This window comes from Podarcis erhardii, assembly GCF_964252035.2.
Source record: "Podarcis erhardii genome assembly, chromosome: 7".
NCBI classification, from domain to species: Eukaryota; Metazoa; Chordata; class Lepidosauria; order Squamata; family Lacertidae; genus Podarcis; species Podarcis erhardii.
In genome coordinates this window covers 11,040,236-11,064,914 of record NC_138511.1, presented here as the reverse complement: position 1 = coordinate 11,064,914, position 24,679 = coordinate 11,040,236, and the positions used below count along the sequence as shown (strand labels likewise).

Sequence of the window (24,679 nt, the reverse complement as noted above, 5' to 3'; positions counted from 1 at the left end):
TTCTTTACATTTCCAACATTTGTTATCTGATAAGTGGTAAATTTTTGCAAGCTTGACTGGGGTCATGTACCACCTATAGATCATTTTCATAATATTTTCTCTCAAGGCATTACATGCCGTGAATTTCATACCGGTGGTCCACAACCTTTCCCAGTCAGCGAACATAATGTTATGACCAATATCTTGAGCCCACTTAATCATAGCTGATTTAACTGTTTTGTCCTGTGTATTCCATTTCAACAGCAAGTTATACATTTTTGACAAATTCTTAGTTTTGGATTCTAGCAACTCTGTTTCCAGTTTTGATTTTTCCACCTGAAAGCCAATTTTCCTGTCCAACTTATAGACCTCCAATATTTGATAATAATGAAGCCAATCTCACACTTTCTCTCTTAGATTCTCAAAACTCTGCAATTTCCACTTATCCCCCTCCTGTTCTAAAATTTCACAATATTTTGGCCATTTAGCCTCCATATTTAGTTTTTTCAAAGCTTTTGCCTCCATTGGTGACAGCCACCTTGGAGTTTTGTTCTCCAGCAAGTCTTTATATTTAATCCAGACATTATATAATGCTTTCCTGACAATATGGTTTTTAAAACCTTTATGCACCTTAACCTTGTCATACCACAGATATGCATGCCACCCAAAGAAATTGTTAAATCCTTCCAAATCCAAAATGTCTGTATTCTCGAGAAGTAGCCAGTCCTTTAACCAGCAGAAGGCTGCTGTTTCATAATAAAGTTTCAAATCTGGCAGGGCAAATCCCCCTCTTTCCTTTGCATCAGTTAAGATCTTAAATTTTATCCTGGGTTTTTTGCCCTGCCAGATAAATTTAGAAATGTCTTGCTGCCAACCCTTGAAACAGTCCATCTTGTCCACAATTTGCAAAGTCTGGAACAAAAACAACATTCTAGGCAATACATTCATCTTAATAACTGCTATTCGACCAGACAAGGAAAGCTTCAAGTTTGACCAAATTTCTAAGTCTTTTTTCACTTGTTTCCAACATTTCTCTTAGTTGTCTTTAAATAAGTTCATATTTTTAGCTGTCATGTTGATCCCCAAATATTTTACACTCTTGACCACAGTTAAACCTGTCTCATTCTGAAACTTCTCTTTCTCATTATCTGTTAAGTTTTTCTCTAATACCTTAGTTTTAAACTTATTCAATTTAAACCCTGCCATTTGACCAAATTCTTGCATCAATTCCAAAACTCTTTTAGTACTAGATTCTGGCTCTTGTAATGTAAGTACCAAATCATCTGCAAAGGCTCTCAATTTATATTGTTTCGCTCCGACCTGGACCCCTTTAACCAACTGGTCCTTTCTTATCAAGTTTAGCAAAACCTCCAGGACCGAAATAAAAAGTAACGGGGAGATTGGGCACCCCTGACGTGTCCCTTTCTCAATTTTAAGTTCTTCTGTAATCACATTGTTCACTATAAGTTTAGCCTTTTGTTCAGAATATATTGCGCCTATACCGTTTTCAAACCCTTGGCCTACCCCCATACCATGGAGATTCTTCTTCATAAAGGTCCAAGAAATATTGTCAAAGGCTTTCTCCGCGTCCACAAATATCAAGACAGCTTTTGTATTTATATTAACTTCTAACATCTCCAAAATGTTTATTATACTCCTAACATTATCTGATAAATGTCTTCTTGGAAGAAAGCCTGCTTGGTCACTATGAATCTCCCCCATCAATACCTTTTTCAATCTTTTAGCTAAAATGTCAGCAAAGATTTTGTAATCCACATTTAGTAAGGAAATTGGGCGGTAGTTCTTAAGTTGGGTCTTCTCAGTCTCTGTCTTCGGTATAAGCGTGATGTAGGCCTCTTTCCACGTATCAGGTGCCTTTTCCCCCTCAAGAATCTCGTTACAGACTTCCTTCAAAGGTTGTAGTATCCATTCCTTTAGAGCTTTATAATATTTGGAAGTCAGTCCATCGGGCCCTGGAGATTTGCCCAGTTGCATACTTTGAATGGCACTCTCTATTTCTTGTTCTGTTATTTTCTGGTTCATAAGTACTTTGCCTTCACTTGAGATTTCCTTCAATCCATTTTTCTCCCAAAAAATTTCTATATCAGAGACTTTTTGTGGCCCTTGTGCATACAATTGTTTAAAGTATCTCTGGAAACAGCTTCTGATTTCAGTTGGATTATAAATGTTCTTTCCATCCACTTCCAAATTTGTCACTGTATTCAGTTTTTGTCTTTTCTTCAATTGCCAAGCCAGAAATTTACCACATTTATCGGCGGATTCAAAGGTCTTCTGTCTCATTTGTTTAATTTTCCATTCTATTTCTTGGTTCATCAATTCCATATACTGAACCTGATATAATTTAAAACAAAACAAATTCCTTCCAGTAGCACCTTAAAGACCAACTAAGTCAGTTCTTGGTATGAGCTTTCGTGTGCATGCACACTTCTTCAGATACTGATATAATTTAATTTCTCTCAAGATCTCCTGAGACTTTGGTTTTGATCCTAATTTCTTTTCTCCTTTTATCTTTTCCAAAATCTTATCCTTTTTAGCATTCTGGCTTCTCTTTTTTATTGCATTTTGTTGTATCAAGAACCCTCTCATAACAGCTTTACTTGCGTCCCAGATTACTCTTTTTTCAACATTGGTCTTCAGATTGATCTCAAAATAGTCTCTCAATGTTTTTTGGGCCTTTTTGCAGAATTCTTTATCTCTGAATAGAGTGTCATTCATTCTCCATCTGAAGGTGCCAGCTGTTGTTTGGTTCATTTCCATCTTCACGGCATTATGGTCGGAGCATGTTTTTGGGCAGATTTCCACTTTTTTTATCTTTGGTGCCAATCCTCTAGTAACCCATATTTGGTCAATTCTAGTCCAGGTCATTTTGGCTTCAGAAAAGAAGGTTCCCTCTCTTTCAAGGGGATTCTTTGTTCTCCAAATGTCCACCAAATCCCTTCTGGGAAGGCCTTCTGGGAAATGATATACAATGAGCTGAAAAAGGTATTTAAGTATACCTTCACTAAGAAACCAGAGGCCTTCCTTCTGGGTATTGTCGGCCAGAAGGTGTTAAAGAAGGATCGAACATTTTTCATGTATGCAACAACGGCAGCAAGGATTCTCATCGCAAAAAATTGGAAAACTCAAGATTTACCCACACTGGAAGAGTGGCAGATGCAGCTGATGGACTATATGCAACTGGCCGAGATGACTGGCAGAATCCGAGACCTGGGAGAAGAAAAGTTGGAGGAAGACTGGGAGAAATTCAAGATGTATCTACAAAAACATTGTAATTTGTTTGAATGTTAAGAAGGATGCTAGATTATAAAAAACTGGCCACCACTAAACTAGATTTAAATTTGATGATAAGTGAGACTAAAGAAAATATAAAAATTTTATTGGAAAAAGTGTTAAATCATATTGGAATGTGTGGACATGAGATTGTAAACAAGTTGATAATTTGTTTGGAAAAATTTTTTTTTTTTTTAATGATGTAAATGGGAGAGGGGGACGTGAGGGAGTCCAAAGAAGTGAAGAATTTGTTGTTATAAAAGTAAGATTGTTTTATGTGTGCATTTATATTTAAAAAAAAAAAAAAAAAAAAAAACAAATGTCCACCAAATCCATATTATCAGTCAATTCAAAAAAAGTTTTTGGTAGTCTTCCATCCTTTGATATTACTTGTCTTTGCGCTTTATCCATGTTTGTGGAAACAACTCCATTCATATCTCCCATCAAAATTACATTCCATTCTAAAAAGTCCAACAAGATCTCATGCAACTTCTTAAAGAATTCAGATTTACCTTCATTCGGTGCATAGACACCTGCAATCAAAAATTTCTGTCCTTGAATTTGAATTTCAATTGCCAGATATCTTCCTTGTTCATCTTTAAATATCAATTTCGGCATCAATTTGTCTTTTGCGTATATAACAACTCCTCTTTTTTTCACTTTATCAGATGAGACAAATTCTTGTCCTAATTTTTTGTTAATAAGTAGTCTTCTATGTGTTCTCATCACATGTGTCTCCTGTAGACAAATTAAGTCCAATTGTTGTTTATTTAATATATGAAATACATTCTTCCTCTTCCGAGGGATGTTCAAACCATTACAGTTCCAGCTCAGAAGTCGCAGAGCCATGATGGGGTTATTTACTTGTTCCTCCTACAGCTCCTAGTTGTTGTTCCTCTTCTGTTGGTTGCTTCAGTCCAAACGATAAGTTTGCTAAGTCCAAGATTCCTTTTCCCGATGGTGTTGGTTCCTCTCCAGCTTCCGCCTCCTTCACAAGATCTTCGTGTTCTCTCAAAAATTTGTCTTTGTCACTCAGTGTCTTGATTCTTATTTTTTCCCCCTCTGTATTTAAAAGACAGGCCTTGAGGAAATTCCCATCTAAAGAAGATTCTGCTTTTCTTCAATAATATAGCTAACTCTCTGTAGTCACCTCTGGCATCTAGGATAGGCTTAGGAATATCTTTAAAAATCTCCACAAAAGAATCTTCAAATTCCAGTGTTTTTTGATAGTGCAGATTCAGAATTTTGTCTCTTTCTTCCTTTGATCTCAAAGTAATCAAACAGTCTCTTGCCTTGTTCCTTTTTTGTCTTATTCCAAGTCTAAATGCACTCACAATCTTTACTTCATCCTCTTCTAGGCCCTCTTGCCAGAAGTCATGAAATTCTTTTGTAAGTCCACCAAATTATCCTGTTCTTTTTCTGGTACAAATCTCAATCTTAGGTTCCGTTCTTTCCTTTGTAGATCCAACATAGCAAAGGACAAGTCATGGTCCGCCAGTTTTTTAACAACCGGTGGTATTCTCTCTTGTGTTGCAGTTGCAAGCTCCTTTGCCTCCTCGGCAATTTTCCTAGTAGTTGCTGATTCCTCTAAAAGTTTATCTATATTTTGAGCATTTGCATTAACTTGTGTTCCCAATTCTTTTATGCTTGAAGTATTCAAATCAAGTTTTACTGAGATCTCAGCTACATTTTTATTTGTCTCTGCCACTTGTTTACTTGTATCATTCCCTTGTTTCGTAAGAAGTTCCAAAGATTGATTTATTTTTTCCAATGCTTTGGCCAAAACATCTTCTGATGACATAGCTTTAGATTTTTTTTGTGAGGCTGCAGCTGCTCCTGTCACTGAGGCCCTTCTGTAATGTTTACCGGATCTGAGGCTTTTCTCCTGAAGTAATTCTATCTTTTCTTTACCATTTGCCATGCCACTATCATGCCCAGTCAAGGTCAGTCCCACACTTGGCAGTTTGTTTTCAATAGGAAATTTCCACTGGCTGGGCTTCTAGTAGTTTAGATTGTTTCAAAAGTAACAAAGTCTCCTCTAGGGGGGGAAATTCTCAGCTTAGCTACAGAGTCTTTTAAAATAAAGATACTTTTTGTAGGTCCCCCCCTAGTTCCTCTTCTTAAAAAAAAAAGGAGAAAGCCTTAGTCCCAGCTTTTTGTTGCAGATGTGTAACAGTTTTAAAAGACAGTCTCAGATACAGTAACTCAGTAGAATTCAGTAAAGTTCAGTAAAGTTCCTAAAGTTATTCCAAAGTTAAGAGGTCTTTATCTCTTTCAAGGCAGTCCTCCCTCAGGATGCAAAGACAATGGGTATAATTTCCCTTCTCCCTTCATGCAGGAAATAAACTTTCAGCAGAAATTCTCCCCACCACTCCTGCTAGCTAGGTGGGGGGTTAGTTCTTGCTTTTTGTCAATGGGTTACACTTAACCAAAAGCAATCTTCAAGAGTTACAGTTTAGCAGTCTCTTTGCTTTGTTGTGTCCACAGATTGGAAAAGGCAGACTTCCCTTTTGTACCTTTTCCCGTGACGGAATTTGTAAAATTTTTAAGTCCGATTAAGCTTTTTAGTCCTACTCACGAGTAGTAGTTTTTGGATCCAATTTGCAGGAAGAAATCAGCGCTCTCCGATAATGGCGATGCGGCTTCGCTCCACGGACTGGGTGACAGCTCTCAGTGCCGTGCTCCCCCCGCGCCGTTCCAAAGCCTTTAAAAAGGCTCCTTCACGGTTTGGGGAGACCCCTAAGGCACCCGCTGAGCCTCCTTGTTCGCAGGCTTCACTGCCTGCGATTTCTGAGGGTCCCCGCTTTGCCGTAGCGGCAGGACCCGAACCCGCGGAGCAGACTTCTCTCGGAGCTCCGGGAGAAGTCCGCCATTAATCGCTGGTGCTGACCGGAAGTCCGGAACAATTCTTCTTTTAGGCAGTTGAATGTGCATGCACACTCCATCTGTTTACCCCACCACCCCGCTCTGCATGGCCCCGGGCCCTGGCAACCCATGCTATGCCACTGGGTGCAAGGCCCCAGTCCACTGCCAGCTCTGCAAGACTCCCCACACACTGTAAATTTCCCAAAGCGGGACACCCAATCTTGCCACAGGGTGCCTGGTGCCTCTCCTCACTGGCCATAGCCCAAGGATTTGGGGTGGGGAAAGAGAAACAGCCCACTTAGCTCCAGAAACCACCGAGGCATCAGACGTCGCATATTTGCACGATTCGCTGTTCCGCCAATGTGGAAGTTGTGGCGTTGAGCTTCAGTGCCCAGGAGGGCTACAAGAGTGGAGATGTGGCTCCCCAGTGTGTCTCCCTGCTGCTCCAGAGGCCACTACTGACTCCCTCGCCCCCTCGCCCCCAGGCGCTGTCTCTCAAGGAGTCGGAGAAGGCCATTCTCCTGGAGAAGCTTTCAGGGGTGCAACAGAGTCTGGCCAGCGTCAGCCTGGAGGCGGAGAGGCACAAGCGAGACGCTCAGAGCCTGCAGGAGCAAGAGCGGGTAGGCGGTGTCAGGGTCGGGGTCGGGGGGGGGCCTGTCTGATGGAGAACAAATGTGTGTGGAAGCAGGTGGGCAATATTTGCACCACGAAGGGCCAGCTCCTGCAACCTGGCTCAGCTTAGGTGAATGGGGCAGGTTTGAATTGTACTTTTGTTTTTTTCTGAACCCCTCATCCCGTCCCGTCCCGTCCCGCCCCCCCCCCAACTTTTTTCCGGAGCAAGGAGCTCTGCAGTGCTTGAAAGCCCCCCGTGTTGCTCGAAGCTTTATTCTGCCTCTCCCTTTTCGACAGCGGACGTGGAAGCAGATGTTTCCAATTTGCTTTCGACACTGAGGGCTAGAAACTTGCTCCATCTTTTCCTTTGTTGTTTTAAGCATGATCTGAGTTTCTCCGGAGGCCGCACCCTTTGCCTGGTGCTTCAGCCTGTGTTGCATACAAGCAGGGCTTTTTCTTTTTTAAAGCCGGAACTTAGTTGGGTGCCATTGCCATTATAAGAGAACAAGTTCATGGTGAGTTCCGGCACCTCCTTTTCTAGAAAAATAGCATTGTATACAAGCCCACCCTGGCTGGTAGGATATGGAGCGTTAGGCAAGGATAAGCCAAAAGCAGAAGCCAAACTCCTTGGCTCTGTGGGGCTTCGTTCAGGCCTCTTCCTCCACGGCCTTTTCTGTATTATTTTCTCCCTCTGGAAAATTTTTCCCTATCTCCATTATCCAGACAAAATGGTGCCTGGCTGCTGAGGGGTGGGGGGTGGGACGCTTCTTCTAGGCCAGAGAGCTCCATTTCTTCGTCTTGTTGCAGAGCACCATCAACGCCTTGAACTCGGAGCTGCGGGGCCTGCGTGCCCAGTTTGAGGAGGCCATTGTGGGCCACGAACGGGAGGTGAAGGTCCTCCACGAACAGGCCAGGGATCTGATGAAGCAGCGAGAGTCGGCCCTCCGCGAGGTGAGGGGGCGATGGGAGGGAGGGAGGCCTTCATTGAGATTCAGGGACAATAACACCACCACCTGAGCTGCTGAGTAGTCTGGGGAAGACCAAATTACCTATTTCTTCCTAAGGTAAGGGCAATGGACATTGCTAAGCCTGGCAGGACAGCTTACTCTATGGCATTAACCCCTTCATACATTAATTAGACTTAAGCATGTTGGTTATGTGAGGCTGGTTATCCCACCATTCTTCTGCAGGAGGTCTGTTACCCCTTCAGTGGAGCAGCTGCTTTGCACTGCACGCAAAAGCCCCGGGTTCAAGCCCCTGCCTGAACCCAGGAGAGCACCTGCTGCTGCAGAGGTGGGCAGGCTGAGGGCCTAACCCTGCACAAGGCAGCTCCCCGCACTCCTGCCCTTGCGCTTCAGGCAGCCTCAGAATTCCAGGCAGGAGCCTAACTCTGGCTCTTTGCTCCATCCTCTTCCTGGCCAGGTGGAGGAGCTGAAGATGCAGGTGCAGATGGTGGAGGACGCGAGGGACCAGACCCGCCGGGAGCTGCTGGAGGTGCACCGCAAGTCGCGGGAGGCCCACGAGGCCCTGGAGGCGCAGCGCAAGGAGGCCGTGGACCTGCGGAGGAGCCTGAGCGATGAGGCCAAGGAGAAGGAGGCCCTGCAGAGGTCCAATGGAGAGCTCCGCGTTGCTGTGAAGAGGGCCGAGAGTGAGCGCGTCAGGTGGGGGGAGAGAGGACCCTGCTGCCTTCTGCTCCAGGGAAGGGGAGAATGGAGGGGGGGCAGGATTTGACTGCCTAAATCCCACCTCTGCCACAGATTTAATCTCTTCCTCCACTCCACGTGGTGTCTCTCGGCCTCAGTTCTTTGTCTGTAAAAGGGGCATAATGGCAAAGTCAGTTCCACAGAGTGGATGGAGGAAACATGTGGTAGCTTCGCAGCTTGGCTCCATCTTGGTGGTTGATTCCTGGGCCTCTCACCCTGAGGGCCGGAAGGACCACGTCGCTGGCGTCCAAACACCCCTCCTCTCTGCTTGCCTCCAGTTTGAAGCGGGCCAACGAGGAGAAGGAGCAGAAAGTCGCCATCTTGGAGGAGGCCCGGGCAGCTGTGGGCAAGGAGGCAGCCGACCTCCGCAGCAGCCTCCAGGACGTGGAGCGTTCGCGGCTGGAGGCCCGCCGGGAACTGCAGGAGCTGCGGCGGCAGGTAAGGCCTGGCACGGGAGAGGGGAGGGGCTGCCAGGGAAGTGGGAGTCATGACTCAGCCTCCCTTTCCACTGGGTTGAAAGAGACAGCAGGTGCACAGTTAGTTATGCAAAGGCGAGACTAGGTATTCTGTGGACTACTGCTCTGGCCAACTGATGTCTTGCCAAATGCAAGGCGGCTCTTTTAAAATGAGATTCAGAGGCAATACAAACACAAGTGAGCGAGAAGGTTAAAGATTTTATTCTAAACAGCAAGCATTATATACATTACCAAGCAAGCACTTCGATATGCCACTTGGAAGCCCTCAAGAAGCGGAGAAGCGACTCCCCCAGGTAGCCTTAGTTTGCACGGCCCTGCGATCGATCAGTCTGTGCACGAGCTTCTCAGAACTCGGCCCAACACTATCTGATTTATAGGTGTGGTTTGCCTGAGTACCTATGTGCTACCAGCTAAGTACAGATTATTCATTAGCCACCTCTTCCAATGACTCACTTTCTTCAAACAATGTCCAACATCACTTCCTTCCAACAGATTAAAAAGGTAAAGGTAAAGGACCCCTGACAGTTAAGTCCAGTCGCAAACGACTCTGGGGTTGTGGTGCTCATCTCGCTTTACTGGCCAAGGGAGCGTTTGTCCACAGACAGTTTTTCCGGGTCATGTGGCCAGCATGACGAAGCTGCTTCTGGCGAAACCAGAGCAGCGCATGGAAATGCTGTTTACCCTTCCCGCCAGAGTGGTACCTAGAATCATAGAATCATAGAATCATAGAGTTGGAAGAGACCACAAGGGCCATCGAGTCCAACCCCCTGCCAAGCAGGAAACACCATCAGAGCACTTCTGACATATGGTTGTCAAGCCTCTGCTTAAAGACCTCCAAAGAAGGAGACTCCACCACACTCCTTGGCAGCAAATTCCACTGTCGAACAGCTCTTACTGTCAGGAAGTTCTTCCTAATGTTTAGGTGGAATCTTCTTTCTTGTAGTTTGGAACCATTGCTCCGTGTCCGCTTCTCTGGAGCAGCAGAAAACAACCTTTCTCCCTCCTCTATGTGACATCCTTTTCTATATTTGAACATGGCTATCATATCACCCCTTAACCTCCTCTTCTCCAGGCTAAACATGCCCAGCTCCCTTAGCCGTTCCTCATAAGGCATCGTTTCCAGGCCTTTAACCATTTTGGTTGCCCTCCTCTGGACACGTTCCAGTTTGTCAGTGTCCTTCTTGAACTGTGGTGCCCAGAACTGGACACAGTACTCCAGGTGAGGTCTGACCAGAGCAGAATACAGTGGCACTATTACTTCCCTTGATCTAGATGCAATACTCCTATTGATGCAGCCCAGAATTGCATTGGCTTTTTTAGCTGCCGCATCACACTGTTGGCTCATGTTAAGTTTGTGGTCAACCAAGACTCCTAGATCCTTTTCACATGTACTGCTCTCAAGCCAGGTGTCACCCATCTTGTATTTGTGCTTCTCATTTTTTTTGCCCAAGTGCAATACTTTACATTTCTCCCTATTAAAATTCATCTTGTTTGTTTTGGCCCAGTTCTCTAATCTGTCAAGGTCGTTTTGAAGTGTGATCCTGTCCTCTGGGGTGTTAGCCACCCCTCCCAGTTTGGTGTCATCTGCAAATTTGATCAGGATGCCCTTGAGTCCATCATCCAAGTCGTTGATAAAGATGTTGAATAAGACCGGGCCCAAGACAGAACCCTGTGGCACCCCACTAGTCACTCTTCTCCAGGATGAAGAGGAACCATTGATGAGCACCCTTTGGGTTCGGTCAGTCAGCCAGTTACAAATCCACTGAGTGGTAGCATAGTCAAGACCGCATTTTACCAGCTTCTTTACAAGAATATCATGGGGCACCTTGTCAAATGCCTTGCTGAAATCAAGGTAGGCTACATCCACTGCGTTCCCTTCATCTACCAGGCTTGTAATTCTGTCAAAAAACGAGATCAGGTTAGTCTGACATGACTTATTTTTCAGAAATCCATGCTGACTATTGGTGATCACAGCATTCCTTTCTAGGTGCTCACAGACTGTTTGCTTAATGATCTGCTCCAGAATCTTCCCTGGTATTGATGTCAGACTGACTGGGCGGTAATTATTTGGGTCCTCTCTTTTCCCCTTTTTGAAAATAGGGACAACATTTGCCCTCCTCCAGTCTGCCGGGACTTCGCCTGTTCTCCAGGAATTCTCAAAGATGACTGCCAGTGGTTCTGAGATCACATCTGCCAGTTCTTTTAATACTCTTGGATGCAGTTCATCTGGCCCTGGAGACTTGAATACATCTAAACTAGCCAAGTATTCTTGTACTATCTCCTTAGTTATTCTGGGCTGTATTTCCTCTGCTGAATCACTTGCTCCAAATTCTTCAGGTCGGGCATTGTTTTCTTTATTGGAGAAGACTGAGGCAAAGAAGGCATTGAGGAGTACAGCCCTTTCTGTGTCCCCTGTTTGCATTACACCATCTTCTCCTCTGAGTGACCCCACTGTTTCTTTGTTCTTCCTTTTGCTACGAACATACCCATAAAAGCCTTTTTTGTTGCTTTTAACCTCTTTAGCAAGCCTGAGTTCATTCTGTGCTTTAGCTTTTCTGACTTTGTGTCTACACGTGCTGGCTATTTGTTTGAATTCCTCTTTGGTGGTTTCCCCCCTTTTCCATTTTTTGTACACATCCTTTTTTAATCTTAACTCAGTTAAAAGTTCTTTAGATAGCCACCCTGGCTTCTTTAGGCACCTTCCATGTTTCCGTCTCATTGGTATTGCCTGAAGTTGTGCTTTTACTATCTCCCTCTTAACAAACTCCCAGCCATCATGAACTCCCTTTCCTTTTAATATTACTGTCCATGGGATCTCACCCAGCACTTCCCTAAGTTTTATAAAGTCGGCTTTCCTAAAGTCAAGAAATTGAGTCCTAGTATGCTTGGCTGCTCCTTTCCGCTGTATAGTAAACTTCAGAAGAGCATGATCACTCACGCCTAATGATCCTTCCACTTCTACCCCACTAACCAGGTCATCAACATTGGTTAGGACCAGATCTAAAATGGCTGTTCTTCTTGTTGCTTCTCCCACTTTCTGTACAATGAAGTTGTCTGCAAGGCCAGTGAGGAATCTGTTTGACCTTATGCTCTTGGCTGAGTTTGACATCCAGCAAATATCCGGGTAATTGAAGTCCCCCATTACTGCTATCTCCCTACCTATTTATCTACTTCCACTTTGACATGCTTTTGAACTGCTAGGTTGGCAGGAGCAGGGACCAAGCAACGGGAGCTCACCCCGTCACGGGGATTCGAACTGCCGACCTTCCGATCGGCAAGCCCTAGGCTCAGTGGTTTAGACCACAGCACCACCCATGTCCTTCCAACACATTAGGACTAGGAAATTAAAGGCTGTTCTTCAGCCATCAAAGAGCTTAGAGAGGGGGAAGCAAACAGGAGCAGGAATGATAACCATGTTAAAGCACTATCTCCTCAAAATACAAATATCTTCTGGATAGATTGCCCATACACACCCTCTTCCAATTCCCAGGACATGGTGGGTTTCAGTGCACTGAAAGCAGCACTTTTGAGATGCTTTGGGGCAATCTTGCAGCTCCTGCCAACGTAGAGCAAATCTCATTGTTGATGAGTCTGAATCATGGGTGCTGGCTTTGAGGTTGTTCAGTATAGACAGCTTTAGCATGCTCAGGCGTTGTCTTGCCTCCTTGTGGGTTGATGCTTTGTGTTGTACCCCTTCCAGCGGCACTGTCGGGTTGAATGGGTAGCCCCGTCTATAGTGCATTCCAGCATTTTGAAGTTTTTCTGTATAGGTTTTAAAGGCACGACTGTGATTTAAGGTTGCCAGACACAAATCCAGCATAATAGGTGCATTTTGGCCTTTCCATTCCAGACTGTCAAGTATGGAAAGTTCTTTTTAAATGGTCTCCTTAGTAGAAAAGCAGGGAAGTTCGAAAATAATGACTCTGGACCTGCTGTTGACAGTTTGGAAGTGCTGGCCTGCTATGTCGGCTTACCCTAGATCAGAGGCATTAAGCTTAAATTTAGGGAACATATGATTAAACCAGGAAATCATAAAAGGAAGTAAATCTTGATCTTCTAGAGATTCTGGTAGGCCTCTCACCTTGGAGAGAATTATTGCCTGCTTCCTTCAGACAAAGCTGTCTCTCTCTAGTTTTGGCTTCTAGTTTATTGATTTCCCCCATCTGTCTGATTCCTGAGTTTAGAGCTTCATTTGCAGTCTTTGGGACATCAGAGACCCAGGTTTCTGCCATGTTGAGTCTTTTCTCGATCGGGGTCAAAGGTGCTTTTAACTCTAAGGTTAGATCTTGCCTTAGATCTCATCTCGGCTTATCTTGTTGGGCAGTGAGCTCAGTGAGAAGGAAACTGGCAATTGCCTCGTCTCTCAGAGAGTTTTGCTGCCTTGGCTGCCATCCTTAGGCTGCCTCCTTCTTCCTGCTGCTCAGAAGTTTGAAGTTGATCAATGGGCTCACCTGATGGTTTTCGTTTCTGTTCTGGTGTTAAATGGGATCCCTAGTGCATAGTCTATAATGAGCATGTCTCGCAGAATCAATTTTTTTAGGTTTTCTGGTTGGATTCGAAGTTTGATAGTACATGGGTAGTTAGAATAAAAGAACTAGCCATTTTGTTAGATGTTCAAAGTGCCTGAATGTGGGGGTTCCTGGTCATTCACTGTAGGGCTCCATCACTCCCCTATTTCTTGCTCCCTCCTCCTTGACGCTTTTTCTCTTCTCTTCCCCAATTCTCTTTCTCACGTTTTCATGCCACTGCTAGGGCTGGGCGATATATTGTGGGGGAAACTGTCAATGCTTCTCTCGATTCCTGCAGACCCTTTGACTCTGCTGCCTCAGCTCCCTCACAAGAGCAGAAAATTACGATGTGGGGAAAACCGTGAAGCTAGCCAATGCCTCTACATGTTGTTGTTGTTTGTTTAGTTGTTTAGTCGTGTCCGACTCTTCGTGACTCCATGGACCAGAGCACGCCAGGCACTCCTGTCTTCCACTGCCTCCCGCAGTTTGGTCAAACTCATGCTGGTAGCTTCGAGAACACTGTCCAACCATCTCGTCCTCTGTCGTCCCCTTCTCCTTGTGCCCTCCATCTTTCCCAACATCAGGGGTCTTTTCCAGGGTTGCCTCTACATAGCTCCATCGTTATTTCAGGCATTGTGATATATCGGTATATCACGATGTTTAGCTGGTGATAGACCACAATGTTGAAAACCAGATTTTGCCCAGCCTTAGCCGATGCCTTTTTCCCCCTGAAGCAAAGAAGTGCTCGCGAAGTGTTTAAAATATAGATCAGCCAGACAGCAATTGGAGAATAAGAAGGTGAGGTTTATTGCCAGGCAATAAGGACCCAGTTGGAATATCTTCCAAAGAACTGGGACCCCGATTGACAGAAATCCAGAGGTCTTTATACCTGAATAGATCACAGCAAATCATTGATCATGAGACAATCATGAGGGACTCACAATATTGTCAGCGAGAATCAGCCAATCAGCAAGCGGTTGTCACGCTGCTTGACCCCCGGTCAAGCCTTGGTCAGCACCAGATTCTAGTTCTGCTTTCCGATGCTTGCACTGACGCTCTGTCTAACCTTTCCCCCAGTTATGACAGGACAGGGAGCTTGGACATTCTGTGGTTTGCTCTTCCTGTTCTGTGGATTAATTTAGCCTGTATCTGAGGGGAGTTTGTATCAGAATCTCTGATTCATGTCTTTTCCCCTTGTCCGGGGTGCACAGATGTTTAGGGGAAAGGTCGGTTCCTAACTTTTTGCCGTTTCAAGCAGTTTGCAGCACAGCTTCCCTTTTGATTTAAAATGGATTATAAAGTACTGTAATCCTTGATTTGTATAAGCATATTTGGATATATATTGAATATATTGGTTTCTGATAACTGATTATGTGGATAACATAGGGGTAGCCCTTCTCCCTTGCCTCACCCCTGCATCTCCCTCCCTCCCTCCCTCCCTCCCTCCCTCCCTCCCTCCCTCCCTCCCTCCCTCCACCTGCCTTCTCTCTGTTTTTCTGGTTGGAGTCAGCTAGCTTCCAAGAGTGCTGTGGAAGATGTTTCAGAAGCTTGTTCCGCCTTTGGCTCCAAGAGGTTTGGCAGGCTTTGGAAACTGTTCAGGAGCCTGCAGGACCTGTTTTCCACAGGCTGAAATGAGCCGCGAATTGCGGCAGCCTGCTGCAATGCCACACCCTCCCTCTCGAACCTCCTTCTGCCCCTCTGAAAAGACAAGGGCCCGTCCATCTCTGGGTCCACCCCCTTCGCTCTCTCTCAGCTTGCAAGAACCAGGATCCCTCCTTTTGCCGCCCTTTGCACAGGTCAAGATGCTTGACAGCGAAAACACCAAGAAAAGCCAAGAGGTGGCTGAGCTCCAGGCCCGTGTGGCCCTGGATGAGCAGCGGGATGAGGAGAGCAGGAGGGAATCTTTCAGCCTCAAGCAGAAGATCGTGGAGAGCGAAGCCACACGGGAGTCGACCCGGAAGGAGGTGAGGGCCTCTCCTGCAAACCTTTCATGGCTGAGCATTGTCCTGGGCAGCCAGGAAATCCCCTCAAGCTGTTCTGGGGTGGGCGCCGCTTCCTGGGACCTTGATATATGGCGAATTCCCGCAGCAGAGTGCGATTGACCTGAGCCCAGCCTTCAGGGTGCCCTTGGCTGAAAGCTCCATTTTTGATCTGTCATGTACACTTCATTTCATTTCTTTTTTTTTATTTGTATCCCGCCTTTCTGTATTACCAAACACAAGGCGGATTTCGAGCCAAAGAAACAACAGAATAGCACAGATCACACACCTAATAACTATCTGATCCAATACAAAAAAAAGTCACAATAAAACCATAACTTTAAAAAAGCAACTCGTACGAAACAAAGCAATATCCAGTGATCACTTAGAATAGCATAGTAAACAGTAAAATTAAATATCAGCAAGTAATAACTAAGCAGTTTGCATTTAACGATTACAGTAAATAATTACTAAACTATAATCGGTAAAAAAATAATGACAGAAAAGACCACAAAACAGACCCAACCGTGTAAAAGGATCAAACTGAGAAACAAGGACACACAACTTATAAAATGATTGGCTCATTCTGTGAGCCCTACCACTGACTAAGGGGGGGGATGGCCTGCACCCCTCCCCCTTAGTTGCTTGTGAGCTTATTTAGGAGTAACCCCAGCAGAGCTTACTTCTGAGTAGACTTGCACAAGACCGACAGTTTTACTCTGAGGTTCCTCTGGTGAAAACTGAAGCCGGGGCAGTTCAGTTGGCAGCACTTCTTTGACTCTGAGTCTGCCGACTTCTTGTATGTCGCCCCCAACAGACTTATTTTATTTATTAAATTTATATACTTGCCCCCCTCATCCAAAGATCTCAAGGCAGTTCACGGAATAAAATACACCAGTAAATAATTAAACTAAGACAACGAAACAGTAACCCAACCTTCCCACAGACATATTATGTGGGATATTAATCCGCCAAAGGCCTGGTTTCTCCAGCCGCCTGAATATATGCAATGAAGGCGCTGGGAGAGCCTCCCTGGGGAGCATTCCACAAATGGGGAGCCACTGTAGAAAAGGCCCCGCCTTGCGTTGCCACCTTCCGGACCTCACCTGGGGGAGGCACACGGAGAAGGGCCTCTGATGGGGAACACAGAGTCTGGGGCGGTTTCTATGCTTGCCCAGCCTGTGCCTCTTCTTCCCTCCTCGCCAGCTCCTCAACCTGCAGAGAAAGATGGTGGACTTGGAAGGGGAGTTCCGCCTGCGGGAGAGAGGCCTTCTGGGGAGCCTGGAGGAGGCCCGCGGCAACGAGAAGAAGCTGATGGACAACGGCCGCAACCTGGAGATCAAGCTGGAGAAGGCGCAGGCCGAGGGGGCCGAGCTGAGCCTGCGGCTGAGCGCCTCCGAAGGGCGGGTCCACGGCCTGGAAGCGGAGCTCGCCCGCGTGGAGGGCCTGAAGCGCGACGTGGAGTTCAAGCTGGGCCGCCTCCACTCGGCCCTACGGCGTACCATGGGCATCGGCCACGGGGGCCGTGCCCCCAGCCCTGCCTTCAGGGCCCGTGGCAGCTCCCCCAAGAGGCTCTTCTCCCCCCCGAAGGGTAAGTGCCACCCTCTGAGGGGCAGAGACAGCCACAGTCCACTGGCCTTTTGCTGAGATCTTGGCGGCTTTTTAACACTGGCAGCCACTTCCTTCTTGCTTTCTCTAGGGGATGTCACCACAGATGGACCAGGGAGCCCCACACCGCAGGCAGGCAGCTTGGCCTCCCGCCCCCTCTCCCCAGAGCTCGCTGGCTCCCCCAGCCGGAGTGAGCAGCTGGTAGCTGACATCGACCCAGAGGTGGTGCGCTCCGCACTCCGGGACTTCCTGCAAGAACTGAGGGAGACACAGCGAGAGCGGGTATGGCTGGCACACGGTCGGGTGGATCTCTGCTTTCCCACGAGGTTCTGAGCCTTTGTGGGTCCCCTCCACGCTCAGATCCTGACAGCCAGTCGCCTTGTCATTTTTCCTCCCTTCCTCTCCCCCTTCCCGTCTGTCCTCCTTGGGGTCCAGGACGAAGCCCGTTCCCAGCTGGGCACCTTGAACGGCCAGCTGGCAGAGATGGAGGCCGAGCGCGACGTCTCTGTGACTCGTGTGCAGCAGCTGCAGAAGCAGGTGGCCGAATGCGATGAAGGTGGGTTGGAGGGGGGTCTGAGGTCAGTGGCGTAGCGTGGGGGGTGCAGGGGGGGCCGGCCGCACCGGCCGCAACATCTGGGGGGGGCGCGCTCGCCGCCTCCGGAGTCGCCGAAGAGCCTCGGGTGCAGGCTGTAGCAGAGCCCCATGTCTCGCGGAACCGATGAGCTGTGCGCGCGTCCAGGCTGAAGGCGTCCGGCAGGCAGCGGCTCTCAGCGCTCGCCGCGGTCCCCGCGCATCAGGGCCGCGGAGGGCGCGCCAGGCAACCCCTCCTCACAGCCCTGCCGCTGCCGCTGCCGCTGCTGCAGCTGCTGGGCCATGTTGCATTTTCCTCGCCTCTCTGCCCTCCTCCTCCTCTGGGCAAGCGGCGTCGTTTGGGCGGCAGCGCCAGCGGCAACTCGCCTCAGATCACCTGACACGGACCCCCCGCCGCCGCCGTGGCTACCTTACCGTAAATACCCCAGCCCAGGCAGCAGCAAGAAGAAGCTGGCAGCGACGGCAGGTTAGGGGCGCAAATTACTTGCCTTGCCCCGGGTGCTGACAACCCACGCTACGCCGCTGTCTGAGGTCTCTTGTCTACTCTGCTGTGTCACCCTTAGGGCTGGGCAATATCTGGTTTCCAACAGTGCGATACATCACGAGCTGAACATTGCAATATAGTGATATATCGTAGTGTCTGAAATAAGAATGAAGTTGGTATTCAACTTCATATCACCAGATAAACATTGCAATATGCTGATATGTCGCAATGTCTGAAATAAGGATGAAGCTCTGTAGAGGAATTAGCTGGCTTCATGGTTTTCGCCACATTGTGATTTTTGCATAGCACACACAAACGCCGTGATTTGTGATATATTGCCAGGTCAGAAGCTATGAAACCAATAACACAATACGGATTTCAAATCGCTTTTGGATGATATATTGATATATCACCCAGTGCTAGTCACCACCAGCCTTGTTTCTGCGGTGGTTTTTTCAAAGGTTTCCTTGAATAACACCCCCTCCTGAGTTTTGTATGAAGAGCAAAAGGGGGGGGAGGGTTTAAGAAAACATCTGCTAAGCCGTTAAACTGCATTTCCCATGGGGAAGTGAAGTGCGGGGTGTCCCCCCCCCCACTAAAATAAATAGTAGTTTCTGTCTAAGAGGAGCTGGGTCATGAATCTGCCTGGCCTGGCCTTAAGGACCTAGCAGAATGTGGCAGGATGGAGCCCATGTGAGGGGTGGGGGGTGGGGCAAAAGAGAGGTCTCTTTCTACTCATCAGCCTTAAGGGACTGGGGTGGGTGGCACCATTTCATGCTGAGAGATTGGGGGGGGGGCACTTGCTGACTCCGCTGAGTCACTGTGAGCTCCATGCCGTGATGTGTCCTTGCTTTCCACCAAGATGGAGGTTTCTAGGGGAGATTTCAAGGGCCACAAGCCCTGCCTTGCCCTCCCTTTCCCCTGCCTCTGCCCGCTGAGCGCTCTGCCCTCTTTCCTTCTCTGCAGGGAGGCGCAGTGCAGACGGGAAGCTGAGCGGTGCCCAGATGGCCCTGATGCAGCAGGAGGAGACCCTGCGCCGGAATGAGAGGGAGCGCAAGGCCCTGGCGGACAGGTTGGCCGCACTGGAGCGGAGCCTGCAGGCGGCCGACAGCGAGCGCAGGGCGACCCAGGTGAGGCCACGCTAGGCAGGGAAGCGGGACCACAGGGCGAGGAAGGTGCCCAGGAGGAGGCCGGTCTGCGAGCAAGGAGCTCCACCTCCGCTCCCTGCCCCCCTCACTCCTTCCAGGACCTGGCAGCAAAACTTGGGGGGGGGGGGACAGTGGACTTGAATCTCCCTCCCCAGTCACCAGGTCCATCACTGGATGGGCCAGGAGGGGTTATTTTACACACACAAGGCCTAGCTGTCAGCTGATCTGTGTGGGTTACTCCTCTGGTGGGGTAGGAGAGCCGGGGTGGGGAAAATCCACATCTGGCAACCAACGTGCCGCTTTGGTTTCAGATAATATCTGGGTAAAGGTAAAGGGACCCCTGACCATTAGGTCCAGTTGTGGCCGACTCTGGGGTTGCGGCGCTCATCTCACTTTATTGGCCGAGGGAGCCGGCGTACAGCTTCCAAGTCATATGGCCAGCATGACTAAGCCGCTTCTGGCGAACCAAAGCAGCACACAGAAACACTGTTTACCTTCCCGCTGGAGCGGTACCTATTTATCTACTTGCACTTTGACAGGAGCTCACCCCGTCGCGGGGATTCGAACCACCGACCTTCTGATCGGCAAGTCCTAGGTTCTGTGGTTTAACCCACAGCGTCACCCGCGTCCCCTAATATCTGAGTAGATTAGTCTAAAAAGCCCGGGACACAAATTTTCACGGCCGTCTAGCACCTATGGTGGTTCATTGACCAGAAGTAATGTATTTAGCGTTAACTCTGAAAGTGTATTCTCAATTCTGACCAAACTAAGCCTCCTGGTGTATATTTTGCTACGATCAAGGAACAAAGTTGGGCGGCTGCCAAGGGGCCTGGCAGAGGCCAAGGAATATGCTGAGCTGATGAGGGAGAGGGGGCGAGCAGCAGCAGGTCCAGCTGCGGTCTGGGCCACCAGTCGTGTTCTCCCCAAGCTTGCCACCGTTTCTTGTAGAGAAAGAGGCTGCTGTTCTGTTTTCTTGGATTAAAAGTTGGAAGAAGGGGGTCCCCATGTGATGGGGGTCCACGAGAGGGTGGGGAGAGAGAGAGAGGAGCAGGAGGCATGGGGGGCACTAAAGTGTGTGACCAATGCCTAATAAATGCTAGAAAACGTTTGCTTAAATGTTGGCTCAGAAGAGACATTCTTTCTTGGCGAATGTTGCTGAGCTGGTCAAATTCTTGTGAAATGTTCCCTCGTGATTCTTGAACTGCTCTGAAAAGTGTTGATACCACAAGGTGGTTTGGGGTTTTGCTTTGTTTTTAAAGTGCCACTGAGCGTGTTCAGAGTGCTTTTCCGTGCCTGGGGCTGGTCCTGGCTTCTCTATGGAAAGGGTGGCACTTGTGTGGGTGAGGTAACTTGGCTGGAGGAGAGCAGTGAGATCTCGTGAGTGCTGGTGGGGAGAATTAATCGCCAATATGGCCAGATGAGAAAAAAATGGTTGTTTTCAAGGCTGCCTCCCCACCCCCCTACTTGGCATGGTTAACCCTGGAGGTTTTTAACCATGTTGTTCTGTGTGTGTGTGAAACAAGGGATGCAGGTGGCGCTGTGGTCTAAATCACTAAGCCTAGGGCTTCTTGATCAGAAGGTCGGCAGTTCAAATCCCCGCGACGGGGTGAGCTCCTGTTGCTCGGTCCCTGCTCCTGCCAACCTAGCAGTTCGAAAGCACGTCAAAGTGCAAGTAGATAAATAGGTACTGCTCCTGCGGGAAGGGAAACAGTGTTTCCATGTACTGCTCTGGTTTCGCTAGAAGCGGCTTAGTCATGCTGGCCACGTGACCCAGAAGTTGACTGCGGACAAATGCCGGCTCCCTCGGCCATTAAAGCGAGATGAGCGCCGCAACCCCAGAGTTGTTCACGACTGGACTTAACTGTAAGGGGTCCTTTACCTTTACCTTTTTGTGTGTGTGAAAGGGGGGTGGAGTCCTATTCCAGGTCATTTACTCCCCGGACAAATGTGAGGTGACCGAATTCTTGGAGGAAAAGAGGCAACTTTAGGGGGAAAGAGTTTTCCCTCAGGACTGAGGGAATTGCCAGAAGTCTCAGGCACCTCCTTGAAACCACTGACACCCCACCACCACCACCACCATAAAAAGAGAAATAATTTATGCAGAGGAAAAGTTAAAGGAAGCATATCCTTCCCAAAGGGAAAAAGGAGGCAAATTCTAAGGCAATTAATGCAGATGAAGCCCAGAACCCCAAATTAGCATTGCGATTCCTCTGGAGTCCTTCAGAGCTGCCAGAGAGACCCCTGGAAGCCATTGGCTGAGAGGAGCAAGAAGACCCTGGCAAAGTGCAGCTGTTGGACCCCTCTGTGCCCCCCAAAATGCTGTTTGGCCTGCTGTCTAGTTCTGCCTCTCAGCAGGTTTTCATTCCCTCTAAGCCAGGGGTCACTAACCTTTTTCAGCTGTGTGCTGGTCCACCATCCCTCAGACCATGTGGTGGGCCGGACTATATTTTGGGGGAAAAGAAGAAGAACGAATTCCTATGCCCTCAAAATAACCCAGAGATGCATTTTAAATAAAAGTACACATTCTACTCATGTAAAAACATGCTGATTCCTGGACCGTCCGCAGGCCAGATTGAGAAGGCAATTGGGCCGCATCCGGCCCACGGGCCTTAGGTTGCCTACCCCTGCTCTAAGCTCTCTGTTCCCTCTGCCAGGGCTTCTTCAACCCGGCCACTTTCCTCAGAAAAGGCCTGAGGCAACTGGCAATGGCCGCCCTCTCCCTCCTCTCTTCTTCCCTCAGGAGAAGATCGGCAAGATGAAGGCCAGCGAGGCCAAGCTGGAGCTGGAGAAGCGTCGCCTCAAAGACATCCTGGATGCCTCCGAGAACCGCAGCACCAAGTTGGAGCTCCTGAGGCGGTCGCTGGAGGGCGAGCTGCAGAGGTCCAAGCTGGTGCTGAGCGACCGCGAGGCGGAGATCCAGGGGCTGCATGACAGAATCGACATCCTACAGAGACAGGTGACTCCCCTCAAGCCGTCCTGATCAGCCTAGCCTGCACTGACTGGCAGCAGCTGCTCTCTGGGGCCTCTGAGAGGAGGGTGGTTGGGTGGGCAGGGTCCCTCTTGCAGGTGCTTCTGGGGATGAACCCAGGACCTCCATGGTCAGAGCCTGGAAGGCTTCTTGCAATCACAGGAGGTGGCAGCCGGCTCTGCTTGTCCACAGTTTGTGGACAGGACATGCAACCGGCAAGTGGGGAAGAGGATTTCTTTGGCTGCCACCTCTCAAGAGCCGCTGGGACACCGCTTCTATACCCTCCAACGTTTCTCCAATGAGAATAGGGACGTCCTATTCAATAAAGTCCCAAACGGCCTCGGCCCAGTATACCTGAAGGAGCGTCTCCACCCCCATTGTTTTGCCCCGGACACTGAGGTCCAGCGCCGAGGGCCTTCTGGTGGTTTCCTCCCTCCCTGTGAGAAGCGAAGTTACAGGAAACCAGGCAGAGGGCCTTCTCGGTAGTGGTGCCCGCCCTGTGGAGCACCCTCCCACCAGATGTCAAGGAAATAAACAACTATTTGACTTTTAGAAGACATCGGAAGGCAGCCCTGTTTAGGGAAGTTCGTAATGTTTGATGTTTTATTGTGTTTTTAATATTCTGTTGGGAGCTGCCCAGAGTGGATGGGGAATCCCAGCTGTATGGGCGGGGTATAAATACCTCCTCTTCCTCCTCTTTCTTCTAGCCCACCTATCTGACTAGGTTGCCCCAGCCTCTCTGGGCAGCTTCCAATATACAGTGGTACCTCAGGTTACAGACGCTTCAGGCAGGACGAGAACAGAAATGGCGCAGCGGCAGGCCCCATTAGTTAAAGTGGTGCTTCAGGTTAAGAACAGTTTCAGGTTAAGAACGGACCTCCGGAACGAATTAAGTTCTTAACCTGAGGTACCACTGTATATAAAAACATTAAACTTTAAAAAAAACAACACTTCCCTATACAGTGGTGCCCCGCAAGACGAATGCCTCGCAAGACGAAAAACTCGCTAGACGAAAGAGTTTTCCGTTTTTGAGGTGCTTCGCAAGATGAATTTCCCTATGGGCTTGCTTTGCAAGACAAAAACGTCTTGCGAGTTCTTTCCCTTTTTTCCCCTTTTTCTAAGCCGCTAAGCCGCTAATGGGCTTGCTTCGCAAGACGAAAAAAACCGCAAGACGAAGAGACTCGCGGAACGAATTAATTTCGTCTGGCGAGGCACCACTGTACAGGGCTGCCTTCGGGTGTCTTCTAAAGGTTGTATAGTTAATTTTCTCCTTGTCTTGGGTGTGTGTGTGTGTGTGTTGCATAACTCCTTTTCCTCCTACATTTCTCCAATGAAAATAGGGACGTCCTAAGGGAAAGCGGGACATTCCGGGATCAAATCGGAAACCGGGACGGCTTCTGTAAATCCGGGACTGTCCCTGGAAAATAGGGACACTTGGTGGGTCTGAACCGGGCAGCCTAATCTGTGTCGTCTCCCACCCCCCAGGTATCTGAGGCAGAACAGAAGGGCAGTGCACTGCAGCTGTCCTTAGACCGCCTCAGTCTCTCTCTGGCAAAGGCTACGGAGGCCGAGAGCTCCCTGAAGGAGAAGGTGCAGGGGCTCAGTACCTCCCTCTCCGAGAGCCAAAACGATGCCAGCTCAGCCCAGGAGAAAGTGCTGCAGCTGCAGAAGGCCCTGGCGGCCAGTGAGCACGACCGGAGGGTCTTGCAGGTAAGGGGGCTGATCAGCAGAGTGCCAGCCAGGCCCTTGGGCTGCAATTCGCTGCCTCCTCGCCCTGGGTTGGCTCCACTGGTAAGTCCCCCCACCCCCAAGAAGGGCAGGTGTGCTGGTCCCGGGGGGAAGGTTACCGTTGGCGTAGTCAAAGTCCGGTCCTGGGTCACTAGCCTGGAAACAGTTCACAAGGAGCGGGGCGAGGTCCGAAGCAGGAAGTCGGGCGGGGACAGGAACACTGGAGGGTCTGGTCTGGTCTGGGTCCGGGCAGGAACAGGTACTCAACAACGACATTGCTCCCGCAACCTGGGACCGGGCTGACTGGCCTTTAACTTCTCTGAGGCCAGGGGCGTTCCTGGCCCCCAGGAGACCCGCCTCTCCTGCCCTTAAGGCGAGCACTCCTCCTGGGAGAAACCAGTTCCCTTCGCCTCTCTGCCCTGAGCCTCTGCAGTTCAGGAGAGGCTGAAGGGTTACTGGGCCCAGGGGGAGACTCACCTGCAGGCACTGAGTCCTCAACCACCTCTGGAGCCAGAGTGGAATCACCTGGTGCCTGCTCCTAAGGATCCGGCACAGGTGCAGGCGCTTCAGACCCAAGGCCCTGCCTCAGTTCAGCCGGCCCTGGAGGCGGGGACTCCTGTGCAGGCTGGGATTCCTCCGGTTCAGCCTCTGAATCGGATTCCCAGGCCATCACACTAGGTGAGGCAGCAGAATGGGGGAAGGGGGATGGCTTCACAGCAAGAACCCACGTCCACGTTGT

The 24,679-nt window shown here is 48.8% G+C and overlaps 1 protein-coding gene across 6 annotated transcripts in view; it reads left to right on the top strand.

The window, feature by feature from the left end:
- CROCC (ciliary rootlet coiled-coil, rootletin) overlaps window positions 1–24,679 on the top strand; it is a 72,765-nt gene that overhangs the window by 43,386 nt on the left and 4,700 nt on the right. For 5 of the 6 annotated variants that reach the window (XM_081870656.1, XM_081870657.1, XM_081870655.1 and 2 more), the window contains 11 exons: window positions 6,621–6,755; window positions 7,555–7,698; window positions 8,170–8,408; window positions 8,729–8,888; window positions 15,231–15,398; window positions 16,620–17,004; window positions 17,113–17,303; window positions 17,457–17,577; window positions 19,063–19,226; window positions 21,985–22,200; window positions 23,698–23,922. In XM_081870656.1, coding sequence (XP_081726782.1) covers window positions 6,621–6,755; window positions 7,555–7,698; window positions 8,170–8,408; window positions 8,729–8,888; window positions 15,231–15,398; window positions 16,620–17,004; window positions 17,113–17,303; window positions 17,457–17,577; window positions 19,063–19,226; window positions 21,985–22,200; window positions 23,698–23,922 — 2,148 coding nt within the window. Of the gene's footprint in view, window positions 1–6,620; window positions 6,756–7,554; window positions 7,699–8,169; window positions 8,409–8,728; window positions 8,889–15,230; window positions 15,399–16,619; window positions 17,005–17,112; window positions 17,304–17,456; window positions 17,578–19,062; window positions 19,227–21,984; window positions 22,201–23,697; window positions 24,033–24,618; window positions 24,638–24,679 lie in introns of those variants that run through there. The other variant, XM_081870658.1, reaches the window with a different exon arrangement.